The sequence below is a fragment of the Helicoverpa zea genome, chromosome 17 (genome assembly GCF_022581195.2).
Source record: "Helicoverpa zea isolate HzStark_Cry1AcR chromosome 17, ilHelZeax1.1, whole genome shotgun sequence".
Taxonomy (NCBI): Eukaryota; Metazoa; Arthropoda; class Insecta; order Lepidoptera; family Noctuidae; genus Helicoverpa; species Helicoverpa zea.
The window spans coordinates 5964381-5987808 of NC_061468.1; the positions used below are offsets into that span (position 1 = coordinate 5964381).

Here is a 23428-nt window from a genome sequence, read left to right on the forward strand (position 1 = left end):
TTCATTTTTTCCAGTAAATATTGCAGGTAGATAAATGGCAAACAATATGGCGTGAGAATGTTGGAATAATATGATTAATTTATATAATTATTAGTCCTTAAAGTTACCTGTTATCAGGTCATTGTTTGCCAATAAGGACTTGTACTATAGAGGTCAAAACTAAGGATACAGTTGTCATAAACTGCACAGCTGTTTCCTAACTCGTGCATAATGGCTCTCAGACTCGGTACAAGAGCTAGGAAACAGCATGAATATGGTATGTGACTGAGGACTTAAAAAATGAATAGCCAAACCGCTGACAAAAGTATCTAGTCAGAAACCACACATAACTAGAAAAACAACTGTTTACAAACATTTGTTGTCGTACATGGTAAGAACGTACTTATTTACTCTATTACAAAAATAACATTTTAAAGTATTTTATAACTAGTTACCAAAAATTGTTTGGCGATGATAAAACTCTTAAGAGCTCAGACATCATATTAAGCTGAAGTGCGTCCAGACTAGATGTCAACAGTCAACATTGTGCAGAAAGTATGAATGGGTTTAGCCAAGTGTTAATGTAACGAGTTTAAACAATAAAGGAAGAAAGTAAACATTCGGTAATTAGGTAATGCAGTTACGGCAAACACTGATCGACTGCCTTTAGTAACTTTTTTAAAACTGATTGGCACGGCTTTTGGTCATTTAGGTAAATTTTCATCTGATGATAATCAATAATGTGTGAAGGTATATTTAGAGTCGTTAAAAATGGTGGATTTTTGTACTGCTCAAGGCCCACATCTCAAAGTAAAATAAATGTCGGTCCTGCGCCTGATCTCTCTCCGGTCGTGTCGGATTGTCGTCCCATCGGGCTATGAGAGTGAACGAATAGAGAGTGCACCTGTGTCTGCGCAAATGCTGGTTTACTACGTCCTACGCAGCGGGCTCATCTCCTTATATGAGAACAGCCGCCGTGGCCAATAATCGTGTAGTAGGACATAATGAGCCTACTAAATAAGAACTTTAGACTTCGTTGATTGGTTTTTCAACGCGTCGTTCAAGTAGTAAATACTTATGGAGTAGATTACATTTTGAGTTTGTGTTAGCCTATAATTTTAATGAAGCATGGTACACGTTATCGTAAATTAGAAATTCCGTTCGTTTCCTCCGATGTAAGTTTTACTTCACTTGGATTTTCATTGATTGATCTACGAAGTTTTCTATTTCAGTTACCTATGTGTGTAAAGTGATGATTATTTTAAGTTGTCATTATTTTAGTTTTAAAATATTAAAACAAAAATATGTCAAGGATAGTAATTTGTGACCTTTTAACATATCTATTTGACATAATTTTATATACATATATACCTGTAAGTATTTTCTTTTACCGTGAACAATATGTAGGTCGGTTACATCAGATCTAGGTAATTAGATAACTTTTCTTGGTCTCACACTTAAGTTACATAATTATGACTGCAGGACACGTTTACGTGCAATCTTCAGCATCTGAAGTAACTATTGCGGGTAAACATCATTGTTTTATGAAAACTTATACAAATATAGAAATGTAAGGCAAAACACAGCGGCATCTTTCTATGTTATGCAAAGAAATTGTTGATGAACGCGTGTAAAGATACTAGAACAGATTTTCAATCTAGCTATTACAGGAACATTTTTGCTTAGAGTTTAATAGGTATAATTTATTTTCCTTCTAAATTACGGAGACTTCGGAAGATTATCAATAAAACCTCTTGATATGAGTATTAAAAAGTAATAATGTTAATGACAACTAAAAGCATAGACCTTACATCTTTCATTTTTGCTATTTACTTATGATATATCTATTAGAACATTTCCGTTGCGCATTTATGAATCATGTAAAGTTTTGTGAATAGCGCATTAAAAATGTTTCATATCAGAGGAAGTTGATGAGACTTGGAATAATCTTGAAAAAATATTTGTTCTAAAAATGCTCTAAATGACTGAAGGTCGGTTAAATTGTTTAGTTTGCCTCTTCAGTTGGTGTGATTACACGATAAAAAGATTTTCTTATTGAGTCATTAGATACTTAGTTATGCGTATGTTAAACAATGTATATTTATTATTTCTTGGAAGATAAAGGTATGAGCTAAATTTTCCTAGTATTGTTACTCAGTTACTGGTGAATGGAAAATCTACAGCATTTACTACAAGAACTAGTCATACTTGATAGGTCTGTGGCGTAAAATTATTAACTCGTTTAAATAGTTACTACCTCGTCTAGTTAATTAGTTACACACATAAATATATAATAAGCTTGTCAAAAACGAAAAAAAAATAAAAATACTCTATGAGATAGGTACTTATAGGTGTAAAAACGTACTTCAGAAATGTCGCGTTTAATGATTACAATTAATTTATTTTCACCTTCAGTTAAATAACTTCATACAATAATCATTTGTTAACCTTCATCTGATAACACATAGGGTTATTCTAACACAAATAGGTATACGAATCCAGTGAAGCGAATGCATTACTTTAGTGTTTAATGTGCTGTGCCACCCAAAGAGCCATTACCCTTAGATTCGAGACACATTAACCGCACGCCACGCGACCACAAACACGTCACGCGCTAAACAGATGAAATGTGACTACACGAAGCTTAGAGAAGTTAACCAACAGGAGACACCATTATACCAACAAAAAATATATGCTTGAAAATAGGACAAAAAGTATTTAAGTATTAAAAATAGGACGAAACACAGCACTTTTCAAACGTCAAAATTATCCTCTATCACTTCCTATGTTGGGCTAGATTTGAAGAATCTAAGGAAACGAATGCGCTACTCTTACATGTCTTTCATATGTATATTATATTATTTCATTGTAATTTTATCGTGTGTGCGTGCGTAACGATTAGATCAAAAATGCATGAGTAAGCTGTCACTATTTGTTACTTTGCCTCGCTTCACATAAATTGACAGACTTTTTCGTACACGTACGAAATACTAAGTACCGTATGTGTTCATAACGACTCCGGTTAGTTAAATGCTCTAAGGTACGATGTGAATGTAGCTGAAAATATTCAGCCCTTGTGGTGACGTCATGTAAGTATGTTTATCAGCAAAGTGAAAATGAATTCATGTAATAACAAGACAGAATTGAAGTGAATTGACGCAGTTTACAACATTACAGACGCATCAAAATGCATACCTAAAGACATTTATAATCATATTTATTATTGCTTATTATACAATAACTTTGTTAGAGATAAATAATTAGATTTAACTGGTTATTGTAATCTTTGTTGATTGAGGATGTTATGTGGCACGTTCTATATAATTACTGTATTATAATTGTTTATGTAGTTGTAGGAATACACGGCTAATATGTTTTAAATATCGTGAGTAGATAATAGGTTAGTTGGTTTTAGTTCCGATACTAAGCAAACATTAAGTACCTATATTAATTTTACCTGAATATTGAATAAGTTAAATTGTATGTATCATTGATAAATGATATCAAGGTTTCTTTTAAGTATTCAAAGAATGCAGGTAACCATAAAAATGTCTGTCCAGATTCTTTTTAAACCCTATACGTATGAGCGATGAAATACTACAGTGTGTATTATTCTGTCACCAAAGCTAAACACATTACGTTATAATTACCAACGCTATATAAATAAATAAGTAGGTACATTATCAATCATTTATTAATATCATGTTAATACATAGACATAATATAATGTAATTTAAAATCACAATATTGATTAGTTTCTTATCAATGCCAAGTGCAAACACTTGTAACATTAGCTGTTTAAAAATAATTAACCTTTGACTTTTGCGTGTATTTGTATCTATACTAAGTAATACTAGCTTCCACCAGTGGTTTCACACGTGTCCCGAGAGAACTAGGTACATTTAAATAAAGCCTATGTCCTTTTTACAGCTGTAGTATCATTGTAACAAAAAATTTAATAGGATCAGAATTTTGGCGTGAAAGCGCGCTAGACAGAAAAAACACACATTTAGAACATTATTAAGTAAGGATAGGGTTTGCATAACTGGAGAGTTTGTTTGTTTAGCAAAACTAGTTACCGCAAGAAAAAAATGGTTCTGTGCAGTTACACGTGTCTTCAAAAAGTTTCTTAAGGACGTGGGCAAAGTAGCAAGAAACAGTTAGATATACCTAGTAATGTAGAATGAATATTCAGCAGGTTTCTAAACTTTGTCTAAAATTGTCTACGACTGTTTTGTTAGGTACTTGAAATGGAAAGCCAGTGAAGCGTGTCAGATCAATTGCTTGAAGAGTTACATGATCTAAAATAGGAAGTGTAGGCACTTATTTCCGATCCATTGTTATCATTCAAACTATATACATCGACCATCTAATATGAAATACATTGAAATAAAAAAAATACAAAATAGCATCAAAAAGCTTTTGTATGATAAATTACAATGTTAATTTTAAACCCTAATAAACTCCAAAAAAATAATAATCGATCCTACAATTTTGAATATTCGTATCATATCTTAGTGTAAAGTAAAATTCTTTACTTATTTGTTATTTTTTTGTACACCAACAGTATGTCATATAAACAAAACTACCTATATCTTAGTGAGTGTTTTTAGAATAGGTACATTTTTAGGTTATCTAAAATTTCTGGATTTTTCAGCGTGCATGTTGGAATGGGAAGAGGCAAATTAACACTAAATATGATTGAAAAACCGTAATGATAACCTCAAAAGTAGTTTAATAAGTATACGACGTACATTGTACGATAGAGCAATCTCGTTTTTTTTTTTTAAGTAGGTACATGATTTTCTAAAAATATTGTTCTGAGATATAGTTTTTTATTTGTTCAGAGAAATGGTTAGGTAATTTAAGCAAGCATCGTGATTAAGTACTTTATTATATTTAAAGATATCTACGTTTCTACTTAGATAATAAAAACCTAGTTGGGATAGTGTTATACCTACAGTAATAGAATATTTTCCTGGTCTAAGGACCAACAATGATATGAAAGTCTACTAAAAATATTTTTCTTGTACGTGGGAACTAAAATTACAATTCTTACTAATTCTTCTTGAGTAGTAAATGACTGGATGCAGTAAAACTGTGCAATTACCCTAGTTGACTTGTTAAATGGAATAATAGTTGATGGCACAAAGACCGTCTCTCTAGATCGACGATTTTAAATCGAGTGAATTACGAATCGATTTAAATGAATCGACATGCTTACACGGAATGTCTTCAACCGCTGAAAACAAAATCGAAAAATATAGTCAAGTACTTAAAGGCTGCCGAAGATGTTCAAATGACAGCTGGGAACTACAGATTATCGTGCTCTCCGAAACACTGCCTAGTTACGGGTAATAATAAGCCAGTAGTAGCTCGGATAACCAATCTTACTTAGGGGTAACTGGGTTAAGGAGGTGAGATAGGCAGTCGCTACTTAATAACCGCTGGTATTCAGATGCATCCGATTAGACATTACTTGTGAAAAGGCTTGGCAGATAAAATGTACCTTGTAAGCAAAATAAATTGTCTGCAGTTTTGTCTTGCATTGATTCATGCATCGTAATCGATTTCAGTCGGTTTTGTAATGAAAATATTTCATAAGGTGTTAGACCTTGACCAACGGACAGAACGGATGGACGGTCCGACTGAAGTGACTGTCAAACGGTAGATAGTTTTCGTGAATAGAACGAGTTTTTGACCTATGTATTGGACCTAGCCAAATGTTACCTTTGTAGACATGTTTTTAAAGTAGATATGATATTGGTGTCTTGAATAAATGTTTATTAATTAGTATAATTTCAAAGTTTTGTATTTCTTTAAGGATATATGCAAGATCATCACATTATTTGATCATCAATTTTATCTGTCTTCATTAAAAATGTGTATAAGTAGGCATAACTTTCTTGCTGTGGTTATACTGTGAACACGAGTTCCAACGTTCGTAACAAAAGGATTAATGTACAATTTGTCTAAGATCGACAAAATCCGCTAATCAGAAACCAATTAAGTGAAGGAACATTAATCATGCGATTCCGATAAATTAATAGCGAGACATTAGCGAGAGACTGTTATTATGTGATAGGCTAAATCTCTTTCAACGCATTTATTTTGAACTTTGCTCTTATATGATATAGAATGTTTACAAATAATAATTATGCGTTCATGTCAATATTTTGTGTACGTTAAGCGAAAAGCAAATTAGAATGAGTTGTTAATTAACTTTCTGTGTATTAATTAAAGGCTAAATATTTATTAAGGAAATTCTACGGCTATTCAAGTTGAGATAACGAACAATAAACAAATATTAATAATATATGTAGCTGCCATGCTAATACAAATTCATTAAGAAGATTTGTAGGTACTTGAGTCATGTCTCCGTCAATAATGTTCACAAAGCAACTTATTTAGACAATTTGAACATCTTTGGCAGTAGTTACGGGTCTTCTCTTCTCTTCTTTTAAAGGTCTAGTAAAAAGCCAGAACCTCTGGCAACAACGTCCCAAGAAAGAAAGAGAGAAAATACTTCGCAGAAGACATTAGTAAAATATTTCTAAAATACTTCCCATTTATCTAAAAAAGGTACTAGTTAAAGAGCAATGCAATCTGAAGTTTGCATGTAGTATGAAAAACGCGATCTTGCAATTTACAAATAAAGGTAGGTACTCACCGACTTCATCATCATTGACCAGCTTAGTGGCGATTGATCGCAGAGAAGTGGCCCCAGCGGAACTGAACATGTCCAAGACTGGGCCCAAGAAGTACACAGTCCTAGTGGGTGCCATGGCATACACCACGCTGGCAGCTATCCTACTGAAGCAGGCCACGACGCCAATGATGCTGTCTTCAATCTTCCATCTTTTGCTGAACAAATATATTGTTATGAAGGAACCTGTACAAAGAAATCATGACATAATATATTTTCTTTTGATTTTTAGAGACTAAAACAAATCTAGACTAAATTTGAAGGATCGGTGGGTGTAAAAGTGAAATTGGCCTCCCCATTTCACTTTTACACCCACTTTACCCACACCCACACCTTTACCCAGAAATGGGACAGTTCTGCCTAAGGAAAGGCACGCTGTTGGGGAAGAGTAGCAAACTTATTTCAATAAACGACGTTAAAATATCAGTCATTGCAAACCGCAACGACATTTTAACCGAGCTGTTTCTGCGTGTATATGGCCTGAAATTGTTCTTTCTATATTAAGGATAAAAAAAAACGAAAAACAATCAACTAGAGACTCAAACAGCTGGTCATCTAAAGTAGGCTTACTTTTAAAACGTATATGTTTCAACATAGACAAAGAAAGTTTACTCCATAAAAGATATTAAGTAAAGTGTTATAAAATATTCACATCTGTGGGAAATAAATACCTTAGCTTTAATAAAACAGTATTGTCTTTTTTATTGTATTGTTTTACTGCATTATTTTTCTGTCATAACATGACTGACAGGTTAGGTAAGATAAGTCACATCTATATAACAATATTTAAATAGGTTTTACAGTAACAAGACTTTTTTGTGTCACAATACTGGCCGGTTACAAAGTGTACTTTGTATAAATTAAGAAAAAGTTCTATTTATAATTTGTTCCACTTTTAAATCAGTTCGGGGCACATTAAAACCTTATTTATGGATAGATAGGATAGGCAAGCAAACTATCTATTCAGTATCTATCATTGTACTATTGTGATAGGATGTCGAATATATCTTACGAAAATTCTTGGCAACGAAGTATTTATTGTTCTCGATCTATCTAAGATACTCCATGTTTTCACTATCATTTAATTGTGAGCGTTGTTTGTCTCATTTTGTTTGCCGAGTTTGAGTTGACAGTTGGAAGATAGACGGGCGGTTGTTTTGAGGTCGAACCACTGCTAGACAGAAGAAGACAAATTAGTCGGTTAATGCTGCGTTTACATTGATCCAGTACACTCGATATTAGACTTGAATGGTTTACTAAGTGACGGCGAAGTTATACATTGACTTGTTGTAGGTTAGAATATATTATTGTTAAGTCTATAAACTGATTAAAGTTCTTTGGAATTTTTATCATAGGTAAACTTTTTTGTATCTCGATATACTCTTACGCAATTAATTTTGATGACAGGGGAAACTACTGAAATAATGCCAAATTTCAGCCACGTTGCAATGAGCCTAAACTAACTTTCCTCAAAATGCAAACAACGCACCACAAAAACTGATCCAATAGAGTTGAATAGAGCAAAAAACTATCTCCTATCGTCGTCACACGTCAATCACTCGTACGCAGAATTCGTGATTTGGACATAACTCGTATCCTAGTCCCCTACTCACTCGTCCCATAGTCCCCTACTCACTCACTTGTCCCGTGTCAACGGGGCTTAAAACTGTCATGTCATAGAGAAGATACGCAAGACGGACTATGTAGGCTAGTACGTAATTAGTTAATTAATATTTAGGACATTTTATATGTTAAGAGCTGGTCATTGTTTTTCCTGGGCTAAGGGTTTTTTTAAAAGGGGTTTGGAGCATTTATGAAATTTTGTTGAAACGTACAATTTATTACTCCCAATGAATTATTACTACGTACCTACCTATACCATACGTATACTTATACGTTGTCAATAAACACTATTTTAGAATCAGCTAGTGGATTATCAAGTTTATAAAATTGCACGATGACAACAAATGAAGGTCAAGTTGCGATATACCTATTATTTAAATCAAGGTGATCATTGATTTATAATAATTAATTAAGAAGGATCTACCCGTTAATTAAACTTTAAAAGTACAGACGCCAGCAAGTCAACCAACAGGAATCTGTCAAATTTTAACTATCAAACATTAACATTCCAACGTTGTGATGAGGTTGAAAATCTATTGAAGTAATACAGATTGAGGAAGGTTGGTGAACTGTCTATACTTGTGTATTATACAATCTTATTAATTAATTTTAATATCCATAATGTAATATTTTCCTCGTGTTTATTAATCGAATTTCGTAGTACTTTTAACGGTAGATGCGAGTGTGAACTGTGAAATTTGATTTACTTGTGTGATTCGATTCGATACGCTGAAAGTACTGTTATACACCTTTCAGTACACTTCATTAATTTATTAATACTTATACTTACTTATACACGTGATTATTGTATTAATGTACAGTTTTGAAACAACCCACATTGAGCAAGCGTGGTGGTTAACGCTCAATCCTTCTTTGTGTGAGAGGATGCCTGTGCCCAGCACTGGGACAGTAAAAAGGCTGATGCTTTTATACAGTTTTTGGTTTTATACAGCCTTAAAATAAATATATAATAGGTATTCACTATTGATAGATTTTATACGCAACTCAAACAGCCGTTGTGTCGTTAAAATGTTAATTTACCAATTTAATACGCAGAATACACACATAAATTAATTTCTTCATTTGTTTTATCGGGTATCATTTAAAAAAAGTGTCCTTATTTTATTGCATAACTGGTTCTGAGTGGAATTTTTCAAACATTTTTTTAATTGTGATTTGACCAGATGAACAGGTTTGATGGGAAACAGAACAAAATAACCATAAATTAATATAAATAACGTTATTGTAAGTTACATAATTCTTTTGGTTCGTTATAGTTAATTTTCTTGACAAAATGGTTCCCGAAAATATTGTTCTTTTTGACAAAATTGATTCGGTAAAAACTTTTTTGTTCGTTTATTTATTTATTTATTTATAGGATTTCCAACAGAAGATACACAGATCACATATATTAAACACAAATATATAGGAACTGATTACTGTGTTCCCCCAATTACAGGAAACCACAGCATTTACTAATGATAACTAGATGCAACAAAAAAGTTTGACATTCATATACTTAGTACTTAGTTTGTAAACTATAAAATAATAATAAAAAAAAACATGTAACAAAAACACATAAAACAAAACACATGGTAGGAGAAGTATAAAAGACGAACGAACATAATTTAGGTACATATAGAGAAATTAATATTAATCGTTGTTTATATTTAATCACGGTGTTGTTTGGTTTCGAACAAAACAAGCAATACTCCATGAAACATCGTTATGGGGCTTTTCTTTTATTTATTTTTGTTTTGTACGCCAACAGAATTTTATTTGTTACAAAGTTATGAGTTTTGCTTCATTGCGCATTTTAGATGCCGTCAGAAAACCACAGACGAATTTGAAGACAATGTACCTATTGTAGCTGTTTTAGATTTTAGTTGATACCTATACATTTTGTCGTTTTATAGCGATTTTCGTAGACTGAATTTCAAATTCAAATAAAGATGTTCTCTTCAGAAATCCTTGTTCACAATTACCAAAAGCTGAATCTTCTTTACAACGCCTCAAAAATGTGTTCACAGTACACATTACCAAGTCTCTTTTCATAAAATTATCAATAAAACGATACGTAGATTTTTGTGTAACTATGTGATAATTAACAAGGTAATTTTCGTTATCAACGAGCCTACACAATGATGTTACTTAAAAATATGTATTTCTGAACTACTTGAAATCGCACGCTGTCATAATATTTACGTTCCAATTATCGTAAGAATTAAAATAAGTCTTTTTCACCGTGTACTTTTCCATAAAGAAACCATTTTTACGGTTTATCTGTTGATTCAACTCTAAGAGGGGTGCGAAAAATCTCTGTAGGTATATTTGCATTTTAATTATGCGTTGTAAAATTTCTTGTTTAAGCAAGTTTTATTTCATTAGTGTTGCGCAAGGATTGTAACTGGGTGCCTTGATAAAACTCTTTACTTTGGCTGACGTAGCAAAATATACTAATGAGTATGCTTTTTGTCATTGTTTGAAAAAAAATGGCCCCTTTCGAACACACGAAGTTATTTTTGTGGGTAAAGATTTGACATTGCCAAAAGACAGTTCTTACATTATGAAAGTCAATTTTGAAACTAACCACGTTGTAGTTAAGTAAACACAAACAAACAATTCTTTATAGTAATAAATATCCATTTCATAGAAAAAAAATAGCAGCGATTTTCTAGACGGGCAACCATCTATCTCCTTGGAGTACAGAGATGTATGGAACGTGCGTGCAACGGAATTTATGGCCTTTTCCGCCTAGACCACTATGTTATGTCAGACGGTGTGCGCAGTGAATTCATTGCCTTGGTACTTTTTTTTAAACGTCATCTGTCAATACGTCACAATTGAAGACTGACGTTTTGTGTTTGGACATGTTCGAATTTTGAATTTGGTTTCTTTTTTTATTGGGATGGATGCATGTCATAAATGAGTTCGAATTTTTAAATCGGTATTTTTGGGCATTGAGAATGCTATTGTTTTTTATTATTTTCAGATGTTTATCACAATCATAGTGTTTTTATTCTTGGTAAAAGATATTGGTTTACATCTAGATAGGTGTTTATTTATTTAATGCTGTAACTTATATTATTCATATTTTTACAAAAGAACTAAGTCTATTTACTCAAACTGGCTTCTAAGAACAGCAGTATTCTGTTTAATTTTAAGAGACAAACAAACATGACTATCAATTTTATGATATGAAACCATGGATTATCTTAGTAAGATTAAAAATCTTAGTTACTAACATACAATAAAATGTAGGGATACAAAGAATGTGCTTGCTGACTCAAATACGTCAGAGATATAAAGTCACAATTGAAAATCATTCTAAATGCAACTAATAACTATCACTTTGGAAATAAACATAGCATTAGTTTAAATGTGCCAAACTTAATGGCGGCTTGGAACCTCGCTTCGCAGGCACCATTTTTAAAGTGCGTTTTGGAAGCGAACTTCTGTCTGCAACAGTCTGGTTTGTATGTATTTACATGAAATTGTTTTGGTCGAAGCGGCAACTGCACGTGCAGTCACCCTCAGATATCGACGGATTTCATGCTGTCACATGCTGCACGTGCGATCAGCAGTTTCATAATTTGCAGCTCACTTCCAAAACACATCTTAAGATACTTCCGGGACGCAGAGATGCATTCTAATATGGATCTCTTGAGCATACCTCAGCTTAGTACTTAGTTGCGAGTCGCTATTAAGTTTGGCGACAATTAAGCTTATCTTATAAAAAACAAACAAATAAAAAAACTTACCAACGCTCCCCACAAGGACGGAGTAAGTGAGAAACAAGCTGTAGTCGACCTCGGTGAATTTGAACTTGTACCGAGTGAACCAGTAGGTCATCTGCGCCTCACCTTTATCCCAAACGAAACAGGTATTAGTCTATCAGCCACCGTGGGACGGCAATCTGTAAACATCACCTGTAAAAGGCTCTGTTCTAGATGGAAAGACTGCCGAGGGTGAAGTGGAAAACATTTGGAGAAAGAGGTGAAGTTGAGTGGGAATACATTGTACAGTAGGGGAAAATAGAGCATATATAGGAACAAATAGTTGTATTTACCCAATAGGTGAATAGGGGCACACTAGTACCTATATAGAAAAATCTGGCAAATAGGTACATATAATAAAAATGATTGCACATAGTTTCAACAAAAAGACTTGAAAGATGGGTATATCCAGATACCTATGATCCAGAAGTTATTAAAGTTACTTGCAGTTTCGCAAAGGCTAAATTAATTTTATATATGATTGCTGTAGGCCATGAGGGTTACCAGATACCAATTTTGATTGGAAAAATTTAATATTATAAAACAATCATAATTATATCATAATACTATTATTTAATACTCGAATCTAAATTGATGTTATCGGTCAATATTACAACTGTCATGCACATTTATTTTATTGACCAATTCTCTTTATTTGCAAATACCATGTCGATTAAATAATTTCGTATTTTCATAACACACATTGGTATAATCTAGTTTGGATCTGTGACATCATATTTATATTGTATGACCGAACTATTGTTGTAAATTGATTTATAGGTACCAATATATTGCTTGAAATTTTTATTTGCTAGCATAAAATGTCAAATTTCAAATATCATAATACACCTGTAGGAGAAACAAAACTTTTGTATGTACAACTCATATTTACATGATAAAGTAAAACAAAAAAATGATACATACATTGCTCACTACGAAACGAAAAACCGAAAGGTTTAACAAGTCTTGTCTTCTAGCACGTAGCTGTCAAACCAGCCGGCCAGTACCAATGAGTTTTTACAAAAAGGTAGGTACACACCATTGTAACATTTTACCGAAATCATTTTCTAAATCATTCTTACTATTCTACAACAAACAAACGGGATTGTATAAACAACTGCAGCTCTATATTTGTGTCATTGACTTCAAATAAAAATGGCACCTTATACAATAGACTTCAGAAAGAAATTGAATTCATGAATTTTTATTAACCTTAGAATATCTGACCTTGGTCGTATAAGTCAAAAGTGGCGCACAAGTCAATCATGAATAAGTGAAACCTAAGTTTAAGTGCAAATCACTGTGATGCGGTTAATAAATAAATAGAAGCGTTAGTGTTTGCTGAAAAGCAAACCTAAGACAGTGCTCGATAGACAGTTATAAATATATCAGTATTTACAAAAAAAAAAAAATAAAGACCTTTAGTGAATCTTATGTCTAGTAACTTAATTTAGCCAGAAGAGTCCAAGGCCGAAGTTTACCGACAGCAAAAACGTCAGTTTTTCTTAAAACAGCTGTTTACTTTGGTAATTTAAGGTGCCAATTCATAGGTAAACGTAACTTTTCTTAAAAGCAGTTTTTTAGGAAAAGTTACGTTTACATTGACGGTGAACTTGAACCTTGGGCCATTCATAGATGTGCCTAAGTTACCTACGTTGCACGATACATTTTATTTTAGTACAAATACCTACGCAAGTACTTATCCTGCAGGTAAAACGTTTTGTCCTTCAAAAAGAACAAAGCATAAAGGGCTTTTAAAGTCCACGTGACGGTAAGTTTTAATTAGATTTTGACAACCGTATTATTGTGTATTTTAACACAAAAATCACCAATTTAGGTGGGTAAAAAAATGGTTTAAGCAACTGTTTCTTCTTTTTGTATCAATATAATTATAGGTAGGTGTAGGTAGGTATACTATGATATGACTGGGAAAATTTTTGTAGTATCGTGAACCATGGTTTTACTTACTTAGTATTTGAGTAATCTGTGGTTTTACGAAGTATAAATAAGCTATTCAGTAAAGAAACACCAAGTATCTGCTATGTATTTTATAGCGTTATTATACAACGCAATATGAAGTTATATACCACACACTAAATCTAGATTTTATCTGACCTCTCAGATCAGATAAATATCAAAAATTCAAAATCAAGTTTATTTAGGGTTAATTAAGTTTGTGGATCACAAAATAATAAATGAGGTCTTTGGGTATTTTCCTCGTGGAATTTTCAGTTGCAACCCGAGACTTTTGAAATGTAACTTGTTGACGCGAACTTCGTGCCTTTTAATAAACATAGCAATTATGTGAAATTATTTAGTACCTGCTAAGATTTGATTGGAATAATAATGCTCTTATAAAAAAAAAAAAAACGAAATAGACACTAGTCTACTATCATTGTCATGTCATTAATGATATATTATAAACTGCGCTACTTCGTCCTAAACGTAACAAGACTAAAAAGAAAATTTACAATTTATTCGAACAGATTAATCATTTGAAAGTAGATTTTCAATGACTTGAAAGCCAATCAGAGAGCAATAACAATTTGGACCAAAGGTACTTAATCAATCCTAAGATGGATAGACTTTCTGTGAATTCTAATGACTAGAATTGCTGTTAGTAATAAATTAGACAAAGGTATAATAGATCGGTTTTAAGTCGTCCTAAGTCATTTAAGAGGTCACAGAGCAGGCAATTTGACCGCATGTAAATTAACCGTCAGACCAAAAACATTTGTTGCAGCCTAAGGTTGTAGACCCCTGCACTTCAAGTTCGACTGTGTGGTTACTTACTATAGATTGATACAAATACCAATGCAAATCTCAAATCATATTAGGAACAGACTGTAGGGTGACCATCATCTGCCTAGCCTATAGACGGCTATGCTTGGGTCGGAGTACCAGTGCTTTACTAGAGCGATCTATCTGATCTCCTCAACCCAGTTACCTGGACGATCAGATACTCCTTGGTCAGACTGACCTAGTTGTAGGACTTCTTGGCTTTTGACTCATCTTCCGAGCCTTTTTCCCAACTATGTTGGGGTCGGCTTTCAGTCTAACCAGATGTAGCTGGACACCAGTGCTTAGCCAAAAAAATGCTTTTCAAAAAATGTATCCATAAATAACGTGCTTAATGTTATGTTCGATCGGCCCGTGCTAAGAGTTAGCTAAGAGTTTGCCTTTAGACTGCTTGCAAGTGACCATATAGTACCCATAATTTCTTTATATAGGCATAGACTTTTGCCTAGTCCAATCGTGGGATCACAACAAGCTTGTGATGAGTAAATCTATTCAGAATCAGTTATGGTAAATATTACTTCCTACAATAATTATGAAAACAAACTACTTCGTCCTATGTAGTCATAGCAAAAGTTAGTTATCTATAGTTTTGTTTATAGACATCCATAGCCTATTTTTAATACTTTTTTCCTCCGTCTTAAGCCTAAAGTTTGAGATCACTGACCTTCTCACCGCTACCGTCGTGTCTTCGGAGTAATATGTCATGTTCAAGGATGACATTATTGTGGCTAAGTTATGACTTTTAGGCAACAAAGCCTTGTATTGGGCAGGAATTTTAATCTAATCCCTTTTAAAAGAGGTCTCATTATATTTTGGGATTTGATTGATAGATCACTCCAATATAAATATCGAAATATAATTTTGGATTGCAATTGGTTATGTTGAAATAGTAAAATTTCTATTATAATGTGGTGAGGTTATAATAATTACTTAATTTAGGTAAGTGTGGTCATAAAAATACGGAAATTATTGTTACACAGCTGATAAGATTCACCGTTCACTATTATTTTTATTTTTTGCCACGATGTATAATTCTTAGAGCCGTGGAAGCTAATTATGCATAGAACATACAATTAAAATTATATAGGTAGGTGTCAATCAGTAAATCATTTTACTTATAAAACCAATAGTCTTTAAGTATTCGCCCTAAATAAAAACAAATGAAACTTACGAAAACGCCTTATAATAAAGACGATGTTCGATTTTCAAATCAAAAGAAATTAGAAAAAAAATGCTTTCATCAATCTATCATTATCTAGTCATTAAGCTAAATCGATCACAAACGTATCAATGGTAAGGCCATTAGGAATAATTTCAGCACTGCACATATTTTTAGTCATTACTTTGAAAAATCTAGTTTGAGTAAAGGCACCTAATGGACCTTTACTAATACTTACGAGAATGTAAGTTCTAGATTTTTGTTATGCTTACACGGTTGAATCGATTTAGATGATATATGGCGTAGACTTAATTTGAACAACTAAGAAGAGTTTGTAGTTGTGTTAATGTATGAAAATTATTTTTCATCCCACCATCTCGGAAAGAGTAGTTTTACCCTTTGATATCTGAGCGCAAAAGCCGTTTTTATCCTCTAGAGCGGCAAAGTGATTTGAATTTAGAACATCGTGTGCAATACTCCATTTGTGACAATCGTGATAAGACTTTTCAAACAAATACATATTAAAAAATAAAATACTGCTTAAAATAATTATTCAATTAATTAAGTAATTTTTATTATTGTTTTAACATAGATTTTTATCCTCGTTTCATTTTTAAACTGAGTTTTCAAATAAATAAACTTTAATAGGTACTATTTTTTAATTTGATACTCATATGTGCGCGCCATTTTGTTTTTTGCATTTAGAAATTTCCTCGATGAGGTGGGATGAAAAGTTACGTGTTGCACTCGAGTGCAAAGATTTTTCACCTTGTGCTCTTTTGATTCCCTCGCTATCGCTCAGGATTCTAATTTTAGAATCCTTCGCTTGCTCGGTCATCAAAATTGAGCCCGCGGTTAAAAAGCAACTTTGCACTCTTGTATAACAAATAACTATTTTCTTATACCTACCTACCTAATTTGATTTTGGATTTATTGTGCATGTATTGCTGGGGAGTTTGTTGCGTTACTTCTGCCTGACGAAGGAAGGACGATTTAGGAGCCATTTTTTTGTATTACTTATTTAAATTTCATAAGTGAGAAATTAAACAAAATGATGCAGGCTGCTCAGAAAATGTTTGTACCAGTTATCCTTTCCGTTACTATGACTATTGATTGCCTTAAAGGACATCTCTAGAGGACCTACAAATAAACCGCAAAGATTCGGAGCAGTGCCCTTTTGGTATACAAGCAATTTCAATACTGCCGTCTTTTGTTTTTAACCATATTTAGAGCAACTGATAAGCTATATAGAACACGCCATACTGACTCAATTTCTGAACGAATTTAGTCCAAAATAACTGCTTATCTTGAGGTCAAACTACAATAATTGTTGTGAAAATGAGTTTAGGATTAAGGAATGTAACCAAAATCATTGTGTTATAAATGGGAAGCAATCGCGTTTCTATTCACATATAATCATATAAAGTATTATAATCATAATCATCAGTGTCAATCGGACGTCATAAATTCGTCACCATATTGTACCTATTGCTAAAGGTATGACGTATTGTAAGAGTTACAAGATGCTAAGTAAATATATTGTTACGTACTACGTATATATTATATACGGCGATAAACACTATTTTCATTGGCGTCAGTGCACTGACCAGTAGGATTCGGAGCGAATCGCCCGTATGGCATTAATTCATGATGCCTTTAACATAGGCCTACATTGGATTTTATTTCGGTACACACACAATATTACAAGACATGCCTTGTCAGCATTGCATAGAATCTAGATAAGAGACAATTTTTATTTTAAAATAGGTGAAAGTAATATCTATCGACCATTTGCATAATCTCATAATCAACACGTATGATTTTACGTGAGCGACGTGAAATTTTCAAATCCTTCAAACTTTATAGATTAGTCACGTAACATTTTTATTTAATCGATATCGATAGATAGTACACATAGGTAATTTAATTTATATAAAAATATTAATTATATTTATAATTTTATTTTTCATTCCAGTGGTATTCTTATCTGTTAATGATATTGATTGTATTGTCTCTTTTAATTTATAATAAAATATTCCGATGAATTCAGCACTTCCTCCTTATTTGAAAGACGGTTAAAATTGACGTTACAAGACAATGCCCTAAGTTATTGTTTGGTTGTAAGCAACTTATACCTTATACCTACATTACATAAATTTAGATCAATCTCAATTACATTATTACGTCTCTATAAATCATAATACACTTCATTAGCTGCACTTATTATAAGTCAAAACTTTCCTTAGAAAACATAACTTAGTACATTAACATTATATCATTCATCTCAATTACACGTGGTCATTGCCACGTGTAACAAAGTAGTGCAAAAAAGGTTTATTTTCGACCTTTTGTCGCCTTTTTATGGAGTCACTCGAATCATCCGATAGCGGACTCTAAAGTCCTCATCGTTTCCTGAGCCTTTTCCCAACAGTGTTGGGGTCGGCTTTCAGTCTAACGGGATGTAGCTGAGTACCAGTATTTTATCTAACCTCCTCAACCCAGTTACCCGGGCAACCCAATACGGCATGCTAGGACTGGTTGTCAGACTTACTCGCTTCTGACTACCCATAACGACTGCCAAAGATGTTTAACAGCGGGATCTAAGGTCTTATCTAAATATACCTACATTGGCTCAGCTATTTTACAGTGCAAACATTTATAACATTAATTAACTTGGATTTCAAAGTTTATTTGAAAACTCCCACTTAAAATGCAAAACAAGCAAACCAAATTGAAGAGAGTTAATTGTATGTATGTATTTTCATGAAAACGCTGAAATCTATTTCAGTGAAATATTGTCTGGAGACAAACAAGATTGCTCGAACGTAAATTGATATAAATGTAAGAGTACGCTACTAACGAGTGCAGCTACCCCAAACAAGTGAATACAGGATGTTTATAAGGAAACAGTTAAATAATGGCGGAAAATTTACAAAGATATTCAAGTATTTTAAGGAAAATCGATACCACGAATCCCATGTAGGTATAGGAAAAGAAAAATATATCTTTGTATCAATTACCAAAATAATGAACTAAGCTATGTTTATTTTCTATAAATCAATAATTTGCCTCGCGTTTAAGTATGAAATTCTTATGTATCTTATATCAAAGTCTTTGAAAACCGCTCATAAATCTAGTGTTTTGCTGCCATTTCTCAATAAAGCACCCCGTATACACGAAGGATAAATTATGCTTAGTCACAACCAACAGACTCAAGCTATTAACTTATCCGAGAGTGTATCTTCATGTAGCTTCACGAAGATATGTGGAATTAGAACGAATTTCAACCCTAAACAAAGTTATATATAGTCAGATACTCTATATGTGACAGAGATGGACTCAATAAAGGACCAAATAAAACAAATGAGAACTGAAACATGGTTTTATAGAAGGACGGTCTCGTTTGGGGACGTTTTAAAACAATATGCTGTATTGTATATTAATGTATTGAGCGGTGCGGGTGGTTGGTATTTCTCACTATACAACATGATAATAATTTGCATTACATAGTTAACTGTAGGAAAAAAACATGTACTACTCTATAATTTAAATAATTGTTCTTTGAAATATCCCACATATGTAGATGAGTGTAAATTAATTTACAAATGTAGCATGGTTTAGTGACGCACAAGGTATTATTTTAAAACGTCAAGGCGGTTTTAAAATGCAAATTATCATGAGGTATATACAGTTTGCATAACCATATAGGCTTTTGATAATTTATTTATTTTGATAAAAGCAAACGTATGTCAAAATCAAATCAAAACTTCGTCCATTAATCACGTTATCTAAACAAAAAGTGTTTACTTATTAAAGTTGATAATAAATAGAAACCAAACAAATTAGTGAGGCCATTATGAACTTAGATATTATAATAAACTATGGCTGAATTTCACCGACAACATAAACGTCAGTTTTCTCATAACGACGGTTAGCTATGAATTTTCTCATTTTTTCAAATATCTGCTTAGCCTTTTTGCCAACTATGTTGGGGTAGTCTAACCGAATGTAGCTGAGTACCAGTGTTTTACAAGGATCGACTGCCTATTTGACCTCTTCATCCCAGTTACCCTTTGAAGACTGGTTGTCAGACTTAGCGGCTTCTGACTACCCTTAACGACTGCCATGGATGTTCAATGACAGCCAGGATCTACAATTTAACGTGCCATCCGAAACACAATCATTGGTGTCCAAGAGACACTTAGAAAGTACATACTAACTTAGAAAAGTTCCATTAATACTTGTCTGACCTGGAATCGAACGCCCTCATACTCGAGAGGTTGGCTCTTTACCCACTAGGCTATCACGACTTTTTCAATATTCTTATCTCTCTATATACTCTCTCCATTCTATTCTTTTTTTCAATATTTTTTAAATATTCAGCAAATTTTCGAATAAACCGACGTTTATTTTGTCAGTGGATTCAGGCTTTGGATTAATTGATGGACTGGCTTTGCCCTAATCTTCTCACAGAAACTTTATCTTTCTGCAATCGTGAAGTTTTTCTATCTTAGCTGTAATTAAAGAGTTTTGGTGTGACAAATGACTTCAGGGAATTACTGAGCTCAAATCAGAATTACTGCTGAAGTGTTTGCTAGTAACCTTTTTTGTGTATTTTTGGCCTCAGAAATATAATTTATTGAACTGAAAATGTTTTATTCACTATATTTTTTCAGTAAATACATAATACCCCTGTTATAGTCAGGCGATAGAAAGGTAGTTGTGGTCCATGGATAAGCAAACGACATAAAACATTATGTCGTAGAAGAATTTTGTAAAACAATCTAGCAATTCATAAATTGTATATGTTATTGAATTCATATCACAATAAGCAGCAGTACTAATTGAAAATAATCTACCCATGAAATTTCCCACGCCCTATGCTGTTCAAAATTTCAGTTTCAGCCAAATTACCGAATAAAAAAACTATGAAATAATAGTTTCAGAGGTGAATTACCACGGTTATTCGTGACAGTTTTTGACATGAAAATTTTCTGTATGTTTGTTTACTTGATAGTTTTCGTAAACGTAATTAGTAATGATCTACCTAATTTATTTTTGAATACTTAGGTGCTTTGGTACCATAAGTTAATTTGTTTGAGTTTCTATACAAAATTAGTAGGTAGGTAGAGTATTTATGATTTCTAAGAAGAAAAATGTCGCGTTAACGTACAAACTAAAAATACATTTCTAGTTTTTAACTATTTCTTGACAACTTTTAGAATTTGACAAACGTGTTTGACTTGAACAACATTTTTAGCTTTTTTTCTTTTAGATAGTTTATAAAAAGATTGTTATTTTGTAGTGACTTGCTAAATTCTCCTTACATTTATAGGTCTAACGGTTAACAGTATTTTTTTTTCTATGTGAAGAAGTTAATGAACAAACTATAATATTAGCTTACCTACTTACCTACTAATAGGTAGATACGTCTTTTGCTTATTAACTACAAATGAAATAAAATACTGCATATATTTTATTTTAATGTCATTTGCATATGCAAGAATTTATTGTCACAAAAAAGTGACAAAATAAATTGACAGGATTGGACCTTAATCCGGATGCGAAAAGTTTGTAATAAAAGCATCTTGTATAATTTATATATTTTTTATACTTGCATTTGTATTTTATAGCTTTTAAAAGTTGAAAATAATTGGATAGACGTTTTAACGATGCAATAATACTTGCATATTATCTAATTAGGCATATTATAACTGTCTTCATCTTTATGTAATATTCAGTAATATTTACCTAGTCATGATCAAAATCAATAATAACAAAAGAAAGTTACTTACAAAAACTTAGTGCTAGAACTGCAGTTTCTCTTTATAGATAAATGCCTATAAATATACCTATTGGCATACTCATATAATATTGTCTTGTGTCACACTACACTAAGATAACAATGAGAGTAGGTATTGTTCGCCAAATTTTCCTATAGGTAACTGTATCGACATTCATGATTACAAAATCCGTTGTTTTTTACTACCATTGCATTGCAGAACTGGCACAATGCATCTCTAAAAGCAGGGGCAACATTATCAGACAACATTTTATTATATTTATTTTTAGTACCTTGACATCTGGTTTTTACGTTCCAAAAATAACTTGAAATATTCTTCAATAACTTATAAGGGGTCATAAACTTTCGATACCTAATTGGATAATTTAAATAAAGATGCAGCGAAGGTATTCGATTAAAAATTGATTATCTGTTATCTCCCCTTATATGCAAAACGTTAAAAATCTTACAGATACAAAATCTTAGGAGTCAAAACTGCTGTATTATATTCTTGGTCATCTTTAATGAACATTGAGTTACAACTTCGTCTTGCAAAAAGGAATCCATACGTGACTTTGACTACATATGTATGAAAGATAAAGATAAAAAAGCATTTGTTAAAAGTAGGCTTAAAATCAGCACTTTTTGAATGTGAAAGGACGATGGGCGTTTTGGTACCCTGTCCAACAGTGTTGAATCTAGTACCATTGCGTAGGTCTTGGCAAGGCAAAAAATGTTTACTATGACGACTAGTCCGAAATCCTTGTCCATTTCCCGTGACATCGACTAATAGAATGTGTAATGTTCATAAATCATCAACGTAGATTAATAAAATAAATGATGAATAAAAACTGGTAAAGTAAGAAAAAAACAGGAATTTGGCCTTTTTAGAATGTTTGCCTGCCGATTGATTTAAAAAAAGACTGTGCAAACCTTTGCAGTTCACGCAGAACCAGCTTATGTATTTGATGAAAGTCTTTCAGTATTTACAATCAATTGAGGTTAAAAAGTCAGGAGACGATGTTTACATAGTCCATATTACGACTCAATCTTGCTCCTCAAGAGGTGCTGAGATAATGGTGAATTTCTTCTTAAAAAAAGATGAATAGAAATGTTTTGAACTTTTGTCAAATCAGATGACGATTGTGTTTCCGTAGTATGACTCCATAGACTATTACAACCTTTAGATTATAATAGAGTGTATCAATCAATGTAAGATGTCTGTTAACTGAGTTTAAAATTATTACACTGACGACATAAATGCCTCTTAATGAATTTGCATATATGGATGACATATTTGTTTCTATGTCGATTCAATTTTTATCGTTCTTGGATCGGACAGCTAATTGAGGCAAGCTCCATAGTTTTTATTATTCTTCACGTAAATACCTTTCTAATGATATATAATACGTTGCTGTTGGAGCGGGTACCAAATCCCATACAAAGTGCCCATTGTCCTTTATGAAAAACAACCCCCAAAACGCCCGCCCTTCACCACTTCCTATGTGTTTTTGATGGGAAGAAGAAATGGTAGAACAAACTCCCCAGCAATAAGCAATTATAGTTTGATAGACATCATCATCACATCATCATCATCATCTTCC

The 23428-nt window shown here is 32.7% G+C and overlaps 1 protein-coding gene across 1 annotated transcript in view; it reads right to left on the reverse strand.

Moving 5' to 3' along the window:
• The window catches only part of LOC124638166 (proton-coupled folate transporter-like), a 39003-nt gene that overhangs the window by 10972 nt on the left and 4603 nt on the right, over positions 1–23428 (reverse strand). Inside the window, exons 2-3 of the mRNA XM_047175053.1 lie at positions 12070–12171; positions 6650–6871 (exon numbers count right to left, since the gene is read on the reverse strand). Of these exons, the coding sequence (XP_047031009.1) occupies positions 6650–6871; positions 12070–12171 (324 nt within the window). The remainder of the gene's footprint in view (positions 1–6649; positions 6872–12069; positions 12172–23428) is intronic.